At 52.6% G+C, this 9,672-nt stretch overlaps 1 protein-coding gene across 2 annotated transcripts in view; it reads right to left on the reverse strand.

Annotated features, from left to right (window-relative positions):
- Positions 1-2,529: 2,529 nt before the first annotated feature.
- LOC108521469 (DNA dC->dU-editing enzyme APOBEC-3B-like) overlaps positions 2,530-9,672 on the reverse strand; it is a 41,744-nt gene continuing 34,601 nt past the window's right edge. The window contains exons 1-4 of one of the 2 annotated variants that reach the window (XM_017861321.1): positions 7,291-7,580; positions 5,772-5,928; positions 3,495-3,774; positions 2,530-3,270 (exon numbers count right to left, since the gene is read on the reverse strand). In XM_017861321.1, the coding sequence (XP_017716810.1) occupies positions 3,152-3,270; positions 3,495-3,774; positions 5,772-5,928; positions 7,291-7,307 (573 nt within the window). In that variant the 5' untranslated portion in view covers positions 7,308-7,580 and the 3' untranslated portion in view covers positions 2,530-3,151. Of the gene's footprint in view, positions 3,271-3,494; positions 3,775-5,771; positions 5,929-7,290; positions 7,581-9,672 lie in introns of those variants that run through there. The other variant, XM_017861322.1, reaches the window with a different exon arrangement.

A 9,672-nucleotide genomic window follows, 5' to 3' on the forward strand; every position in this document is an offset into this window, starting at 1 on the left:
CCAGAGGGACCCGGCGGACTGAGTGGGCAGCGGTACCTGATCTGTGGATTCATGTTCAGCCTCTTAGATACGCTTGTCCCAGTCCGCTCTTTTTTTTGAAATGCTGTGGTTTCACTTCCTGCTTACAGCGCCCTTGCAGTTAGGCAGCCCTCCTTAAAGTGACCTCCCAGCCGGGCGCGGTGGCTCCCAGCACTTTGGGAGGCTGAGGCAGGCGGATCACGAGGTCAAGAGTTCCAGATCAGCCTGATCAAAATGAAGAAACCCCGTCTCTACTAACAATACAAAATTAGCTGGGTGTGGTGGTGTGCACCTGTAATCCCAGCTACTCAGGAGGCTGAGGCAGGAGAATCACTTGAACCCGGGAGGTGGAGGTTGCAGTGAGTCAAGATCGTGCCACTGTACTCCAGCCTCGGTGAGAGAGCAAGACTCTGTCTCAAAAAAAAAAGCGACCTCCCAGGGCCTTGTGAGTCTTGGCCCCTCCCCTTCCTGTTCTGGCGCTGGTGTGGGAGGCCATGGGATGCTTTATCTTACTCAGTCTTTCACCCTCTTTCTGGTTTTCTCTGGGGCCCTCCCCTGTGTAGAGGAACCTGTGACAAAGACAGGCTGCTCCTTGAGGCAGGACCCAAGGCAACTGCAAAGTGAAAGAGAAAGTCATTGCAGCCAGAGGCCTGCAGGTGGGTCCACACCAGGCTGAGCCAGCAGAGCAGACGCCCCTCCCCTGGTGGTCCCGCCCAGCTGGAGCCTCCTCTCTACCATCAAGACAGACAGGCTGATGCCTCTGCAGGGACTCCCAGATCCTGCTCTCAGGGATCAACCCAGAGATGCCCCCCACCCAGGAGCCATGGGGACAGGGAGGGAGAGTGAAGGGCATGGCGTCTGCCTGCCCCAGGCCTTCACACTAGGAGGACACCATAGGAGTGGGGACAGCAGGTGGGTGTGGGCCTCAGATGTCCCACCAGGATGTCATGCGCGCCCCAAACTGAGCTCTTTCCTTTCTGCTTCTCCTCCTTCCCCATCTCCTGCCCAGAGTTGCTCCCTGGTGGGATGAACTTTTGCCCTCTCTTGTCCCCAAGTCATGGAAGGGCAGCGGCTGGTGTCCCAGGCCAGCCTGTCTGGAGCCTCCCTGTGGGTCTCACAGCTCCCTTCTCCTGGTAGCGTGCTCCCATGGTGCGGTGACCTAAAATTACACAAGGTATACATTTGCAAAGAACACTTTATTTCTTGATAAAGGTGATAGCCTGCAAGGTGGCCATCCCACAGCCTGGGAAAAGCAGCCTCTGGGAAACACCAGATACAGACATTTAGAAACAGGAGGGGTTGGGGCAGGAGCTTTATGCTGAAGAGATTGGCTAAACATACATATTCAACAGGCTACAGGAGGAGCTATGAATATTCATGTAGGTGGTTGCAGTCCAGGCTTATCGAACAAATATGCATGTAACATATGATCCCAGGCGGGCACAGTGGCTCACACCTGTAATCCCAGCACTTGGGAAGGCCGAGACAGGCAGATCACTTGAGGTCAGGAGTTTGAGACCAGCATGGCCAATGTAGTGAGATCCCTTCTCTACTAAAACTACAAAATTAATCGGGTGTGGTGATGCATGCCTTTAGTCCCAGGTACTTGGGAGGCTGAAGCATAAGAATCACTTGAACTCGGGAGGCAGAGGTTGCAGTGAGCCGAGATCGTGCCATTGCACTCCAGCCTGGACAACAAGAGCAAAACTCTGTCTCAAAAAAAAAAAAAGGTTGATATTTGATGTTTGGAAGCAGAGAGACCCCAGAGGTGCAGGTGCATAGAGGAAAGGCCACAGAGGACACGGCTGGAAGAGACTCCCTGCCAGCCAGGAGAATTGACCTCGGAGAAAACAGCTCCACCCAATCCTCGAACTTGGACCTGCAGCCTCCAGATCTGCAAGAAAATAAATGCCTGCCGTGTGGGCACCTGGCCCGGGGCATCTTCTATGGAGGCCAGAGCATGAAGGGTCATTTTATAGAGTCTCATTCTCTAATAACTTACATCTGCTTTGAAAATGTCAAGTCAAATTTAAAGTGTGGAGAAGAGCCTCTAAATTGAGTATTTCATTAGCAAAGAAAGAATTGTAATTTGGGACATACACGCAGTCCGGATGGTGTTCACCGTGTCGGGAGAACAGAGAGAAGGCAATTATAGAAGGAGAAATGTTCTCCTGCCCTTTGGGAAAGCTCACGGGCACTAGGAAGGGTTGGGAGCTGGGAGGTTCCACTGCTGAGTCGCTGCTTTTGGAGCAAGGAGTCCAAGACTTACAGCCATTTATCGCAGAAGCTGTGGATAAAGCTGGTTTCAGGGTACAACGCACAGTTTCAGGAGTCAGGCTTGCAGAGAAGTCCATTTTGGGAGCAATGGTGTGTGGCCTGACTGCTTTTCCTCCCTGGCTCCTGGCCCCTGTTTTAGCTGGGTAGGACATGAATGACCCAATTCATAGGATGAAATTTACAAAGGATGTGTATCAAAACTTCTGGTATTCAATTTACATGTATTCACACCCATTTAGGTTGAGTTTATTTATTGATTTATTTTCAGGCAGGGTCTCGATTTACTGCCCAGACCGGAGTTCAGTGGTGCGATCTCTGTTCACTCCAACCTCCACCTCCAGGGCTCAAGTAATCCTCCCACTTCAGCCTTCCAAGTAGCTTAAACTACAGGTGCATGCCATCACATCTAACTTTTTTTTTTTTTGGTAGAGATGGGGTTTTGTCATGTGGCCCAGGCTGGTCTCGAACTCCTGGGCTCAAGCGATTCTCCCACCTTTGCCTCCCAAAGTGCTGGGGGATTACAGGCGTGAGTCACCATGCCCAGCCTAGGTTGAGTTTAGTAAGATTTGGTTATGCTGGGGAGATGGGAAGAGCTAGGTTAGGAGCACGCAGGCTGGAAGAATGGGGTCTGAGCGGGTGGATGGGTAGCCATGGAGGCAGAAAGAGGCCTCTGCAGGAAGAGCCTGGGAGAGTGGGGAGGAAGCGGTGAGGCAGGGGAGCACTGTGGAATGGCCTTGAGGGCAGGAGGGGCTCAGGATGACCAGGCAGAAACAGAGCTGGTCCAGGGTGGAGGGGAGGCCCCCGCAGCATGAGTAGGAGGCTAGAGGAGACAGACCATGAGGCCCGGGGAGATCCCTCACTGAAGAATCTCCCGTAGGCGTCTTGTCAGAGATCGAAAGTTGGTTTTTAGTCCCTTCCAAGGCTTGAATGGCTCACCATCATTGTACACAAAGTTTTCCCAACAATATTTAAAATCTGAGAAAAAACGAAGAGAAAGCAGTGAGGGCCCAGCAGGCCTCTCTCCAGGCCCTGGTCCCTCCCCTCCCAGGCCAGGTTTCCTGGCTGCCAGTTGCAGTGGGCACTAGCTCCATCCCCACAGACTCCCAGGGGACACTGCCCTGCCCCACGGCATTGGAGACCCACCTGCCCCTCATGCTGTCCCTCCCGAACCCACTTACCTCAGCCTCCCCACATCTCACCTTCGTAGTCCATAATCTCCACAGGGACCCCTTCCTCATTCAGGCGGCGGAGCCCCTCCTGGTAATTCGGATACTGGGAGTAGTAGAGGCGGGCGGTATAGATGGTGAGCATCACGTTGCTGTGCCTGGCCAGGAACTTGGCCACCTCCCTTGCACACTCTGGGCAAGGGCTCCAAGATGTGTACCAGGTGACCTGGTAGTTTTTCTTAGGAGACAGTGTGTTGTCGCAGAACCAAGAGAGGAAGCACTTTTCTGCATGACAATGGGTCTCAGGATCAACCTGGGGAAGGAGGAGGAGGAGGTCAGGAGAGCTTAGACCAGGAGCAGGAGGAGTGCAGGGGTGGGGCAGTGGGAGCAGAAGGTGGGCCAGAGCCCCGGGGCGTTTCCTTATTTATTTATTTTTGAGGCAGGGTCTCTCTCTGTTGCCCAGGCTGGAGTGCAATGGTGCCATCTGGGCTGACTGCAGTCTTGACCTCCCAGGCACAAGGAATCTTCCCACCTGAGCCTCCCAATTAACTGGGACTGCAAGTGTGTGCCGCCACACCTGCCTAAATTTTTGTAATTTTTGTAGAGACGGGGTTTCACCATGTTGCCTAGGCTCATCTCAAACTCTTGGGCTCAAGCGATCCTCCTGCCTCAGCCTCCCAAAGCTCTGGGACTATGAGGGTAAACCACATGCATGGCCTTATTTTATTTCTTTTTTATTTTTTTATTTTTTTTATTTTGAGACGGAGTCTCGCTCTGTCGCCCGGGCTGGAGTGCAGTGGCCAGATCTCAGCTCACTGCAAGCTCCGCCTCCCGGGTTTACGCCATTCTCCTGCCTCAGCCTCCCGAGTAGCTGGGACTACAGGCGCCCGCCACCTCGCCCGGCTAGTTTTTTGTATTTTTTAGTAGAGACGGGGTTTCACCGTGTTAGCCAGGATGGTCTCGATCTCCTGACCTCGTGATCCGCCCTTCTCGGCCTCCCAAAGTGCTGGGATTACAGGCTTGAGCCACTGCGCCTGGCCTTATTTCTTTACTTTTCATTTTTCTGGGTACATAGTAGGCCCCAGGGTGTTTTATTCATTGAGTTTCCCTTGTTCTATCCTTCTCCTTCCTTCTTTATTCTTTTATTTTTATTTTTTTTCTGAGATGGAGTCTTGCTCTGTCACCCAGGCTGGAGTGCAGTGGCACAATCTTGGCTCACTGCAACCTCTGCCTCCCAGGTTCAAGCGATTCTCCTGCCTCGGCCTCCTGAGTAGCTGGGACTACAGGCATCCACCCCCACACCTGGCTAATCTTTGTATTTTTAGTAGAGATGGGGGTTTCATCATGTTAGCCAGGCTGGTCTCGAACCCTTGACCTCATGATCTGCCTGCCTCGGCCTCCCAAAGTGCTGGGATTACAGGCAGGAGCCACTGCACCGTGCCCAGCCCCTTCCTTCTTTATTTTATTGAGTCTTTCCCTGTCTCATAGACTCATGTGTGAATTCTGCCATCTTTTCTCCCAGGTATCCATTCACCAGACATCCACAGCCCCTGCTATGCCTGGCCCTCTGGGGTCTGCCTTGCTCCCTGCCTGCCTTCTGCTGAGGAATCAGGGCAGTGGCAGGGGCGGCCCCACAAGCCCAGCAGTGATTGGCCCAGACACAGAGCTGGACACCACACCCCTTGCTTCCCACAGCTGCTGTTTCCCGAGGACTGCTGGATGCACAGCTCCATGATAAGATTTTGGGGAACAAAGTCAAGAGTGAGGGTGCTGGGCGCTAAACAAGGCCGTTCGGGAAGAAGCAAAACCCCTCCAAGATCTGATCACAGGAGAGTCAGGGAGGAAGATCTGGGCCACGGACTTAAAAAATGTGGGGAGGAGGCCAGACATGGTGTCTCACGCCTGTAATCCTAGCACTTTGGGAGGCCAAGGCTGGTGGATCACTTGAGGTCAGGAGTTCGAAACCAGCCTGGCCAACATGGTGAAATCCCATTTGTACTAAAAATACAAAAAAATTAGCTGGGTGTGGTGGCAGGCACCTGTAATCCCAGCTACTCGGGAGACTGAGGCAGGAGAATCGCTTGAACCCGGGAAGCAGAGGTTGCTGTGAGCTGAGATCACGCCACTGCATTCCAGTCTGGGTGACAAAAAAAAAAAAAAAAAAGAAAGAAAAGAAAAAAGAAAAGAAAAAAGACATGTGGCAGGGAAGTACACACAGGAGAGCCCACGCCGGGCACATCACTTCTCGTGTTTTCTGCATTCCCAGCTGCTTAGCTCCTATTTGGGGTGTAACTAGGACTTTGGTGCTACCTGGTTTCGGAAGACGCCCCTCTTCCAGGAGACAGTTGAGTGGTGCTTTATAACTTCCACGGCGAAGCACAGCCAGCTTTCGTTCCGATTGTCAGCTTCCCATAGGTTTTTAAAGTGGAAGTAGAATGTGCCTGGATACATTGCCTCCATCGGGTTTCTGAGGGCACAAGAGAGAAACCCCAATGCAGAGACCCCCCCCCCTCCAGAGTCCTGGGGGCTGATGTCCACTGAACACCACTCCCTGGACCGCCCTGGGCTCTGGGCCTCCCCCATCCCTCCACAGCTCTGAGAACGTCTGCTGCTTTCCCAGGCAGGAAGACTGGGACAGAGAAAGAGGAGGCGATGCTGGTAGGGCCAGCAGGGCTGCAGTGACCTCTCCCAGCTGGAACCCCAGCTCTGGGGCTACCAGTGGGACACCCTCAACCTCCCAGTTTTTCTACCACACATCTCCCAACCCATTAGGAAAATGCAACAGACAATAAAACTCTTCACCCTGAAATAATTGCTTGAACATTTTAGCTCAATTCCTTCCTCCCATTTCACCTGTCCAATGATGATATCACACCGAATTCCCCAGGCCAAGGATACCTTTATTTATTATTATTTTTTTAAGATGGCATCTCGCTCTGTCCCCCAGGCTGGAGTGCAGTGGCACAATCTCGGCTCACTGCAACCTCCAGCCCCCAGGTTCAGGGATTTTCCTGCCTCAGCCTCCCAAGTAGCTGGGATTACAGACGCATGCCACCACCCCTGGCTAATTTTTTGTATTTTCAGTAGAGACGGGCTTTCACCATGTTAGCCAGGCTGGTCTCAAACTCCTGACCACAAGTGATCCACCCGCCTCAGCCTCCCAAAGTGCTAGGATTACAGGCATAAGCCACCGTGCCCTGCGTAAAATAAGAGCATTTCTCCTGATTATCATATTTTTTCTACATTCCATGTTACAGGGGTCATTTTAAAAGAGGAATGGTGCTCACGAAGGAGGAGCCTGTGTCTGGGTCATGTGCATCCTCCTCTGCTCACACTGTATCTTTGGAAGAAATGACTTATTTTCTGGTGCGGAGACCATTCCCTCCCCCACACCCTCTCTTAAGACTTTGTATTGAAACAAAGTAAATCTTACAGAAATTCCATCAAAGTGCTGAGAACAAAATGCCTGATTGCTCCAATCATCCTTTGGTTCAATTCTCCCAGTTCCTGAGCTCAGGAATGGTGGGAAGCACACAGAGGGAGCACCCTCCCAGGGCGGGGAGCACCAGCCTGGTGGTGCCTTTCTGGGGAGAGTCTCAGCAGGGGGCCTGGGCTGGTGCAGGTGGGGAAGGTGGCCCATTCAGAAGCAGCAGTGGGGCGACCACACAGCAGGGCAAGGACCTGGCTGGGAGAGGGGGCGGCGGAGGAGACAGAGGGGAGGGAGCCCAGAGGTGGGGCTGGGGCAGGGGGAGGCCAGGGCTGAGACCCAGCAGGACCACCAGGCAGGAAGGGGCAGGAGGGGCCTGGCAGACAGAGCGGGCAGAGGTACCTGATGTGTGGATTCATGTTCAGCCTCTTAGATACGCTTGTCCAGTCCCACTCTTTTCTGAAGTGCTGTGACTTCTCTTCCTGTTTGCAGAGTCCTTGCAGTTGGGCAGTCCTCTTTAAAGTGACCTCCCCGGGCCCTGTGAGTCATGGCCCCTCCCCATTCCTGCTCAGGCACTGGTGTGGGAGGCCCTGGGGTGCTTTACGTTTCTCTGACTCTGGCTCTCTTTCTGGTTTTCTTCTGGTCCCTCCCACTGGCAGAGGAACCTCGGATAAAGACAGGCTGCTCTGTCTTTATCCGTCTTGGGCAGGACCCAACGGAATTGCAAAGAGAAAGAGAAAGAGAAAGGCATTGCAGCCAGAGCCTGGGAGGCGGGTCCAGACCAGGCTGAGAGAGGGGCAGGTGCCCCCTTGCCTGGTGGATGGACAGGCTGGAGCCCCCTCTCCACCGCCCCCTCCCCAGCCCTAATGTGTGCCCAGAACTTTGAGCAGCACCTCCCTGTTGAGTGAGGGGAGGTTTTGAGACTCCAGTGGGGAAGGAAGTGTGGACTCCGCACAGCACACATGAAGGCTTAGGTGTGCCTCGAGTTCCCAGCTGTGTGCTGGGTCCATTGCATGCCTTCCCTCTTCCAACCTCCCAGCTTCCAGAAGGTGGGGCGCAGCTCAGCCCCTCAGAGGTGTGGGCGGAGGATTACCCAGGTGCTGAGGCAAGAGACTGAAGGCACAAACTGTTTCAGTATAGTAAAGCATATACTTACAATAAGAATAGTTATAATACAAATTAGATATAGAGATCATCATGGACATTATCAATCATTAGTATAGACATTATTAATCATTAGCTTTTAATATTACTCTTTATTACTCTTTAATATTACCCTCCTTTATTAAGAGTAATATCAATATTATTATATAACTGGTGGGTATATGGTCAAGTGCTGAAGGGGTGTTGTGAGAAGTGACCGAGAATACAAGAGGTGAGCCCTCTGTCCCACCTGCGTAAGGGCCACTTGAAGGCTCCTTGGTCAAGTGGTGACGCCACTGCCAAGAGAGCACCCGCTACTTAGCAGGCCGGGAAAAGGAGTCTCCCTCTTCTTGGAGGAGTCAGGGAACGCTCTGCTCCACCAGTTTCTTGTGGGAGGCTGGATCTTATCCAGGCCTGCCTGCAGTCATCCGGAGGCCTAAACCCCTCCCTGTAGTGCTGTGCTTTAATGGTCATGTTCCTTGTCCACTTTCATGTTCCTCACGTACTCCTGGTTCCTCTTGAAGTTCTTAGAAGATAGTGGTAGAAGAAATAGCGAAAGCCTTGAAGTCTGATCTTTCTGATAAGTGCATAGAAGAAAACGCTGATGTATGCTGCCTTCCCTCTCTGTTTTGACTACCTATAGGGAAGGGTCCCCTGTTCTATGATGACGTTACTTGCTTGACCTTATCAATCACTTGGACGATTCACCCTCCTTACCCTGCCCCCTTGTTTTGTGTGCAATAAATAACAGTGCGCCCAACCATTTGGGGCCACTACCGGTCTCCACGTCTTGGTGGTAGTGGTCCCCCGGGCCCAGCTGTTTTCTCTTTATCTCTTTGTTTTGTGTCTTTATTTCTTACAATCACTCGTCTCCACACGGGGAGAATACCTGCTAAGCCCCATAGGGCCAGACCCTACATCAGGGACTGCTGAGCCCCTCCCCACCATTACCCTATAGTCCTGCCACGTCCCCCTCACCGAGATGGTAGAGATAGTGATCAATAAATACTAAGGGAACTCAGAGACCAGTGCTGGTGCCGGTCCTCCGTACGCTGAGCTCCAGTCCCCTGGGCCCACTTTTCTTCCTCTATACTTTGTCTCTGTGTCTTACTTCCTTTCTCAGTCTCTCATCTCCACCTTTCGAGAAATACCCACAGGTGTGGAGGGGCAGGCCCCCTTCAGTCCAGCTGGAGAAGCTGTGCTCTCTGTAGAGGCTCTGAACTCCTCTGGCTGCCACCCGAAGGCAGATAGGGAGGAGGATGCGTGGATGGGAGGGGGTGCAGCAGCGCCCCTATCTGCATGGAAGCTTGTCCTACCTCTGCACAAAGCAGACTCCTAGTAGTTGTTTTTGGAAGGTGACGTTTTCCTTCCTTCCTTCCTTCCTTCCTTCCTTCCTTCCTTCCTTCCTTCCTTCCTTCCTTTCTTTCTCTTTCTTTCTTTTCTTTCTTTCTTTCTTTCTCTCTCTCTCTCTTGCTTCTTCCCCAATATAAATATTTTAATTTAAAAGTACATTTTACTGTCGAAAATGGAAACTTGGGGAGGGCAGAAAGATCACACACAGGGCTGCCACTTCACAGCTGGAGGGTTGCTCCGCAGCCATCCAGAGGCGCTCCTCACTTCCCACATGGTGGAGCAGCGGGG

This window comes from Rhinopithecus bieti, unplaced genomic scaffold (assembly GCF_001698545.2).
Source record: "Rhinopithecus bieti isolate Rb0 unplaced genomic scaffold, ASM169854v2 scaffold_56975, whole genome shotgun sequence".
Lineage (NCBI taxonomy): Eukaryota > Metazoa > Chordata > Mammalia > Primates > Cercopithecidae > Rhinopithecus > Rhinopithecus bieti.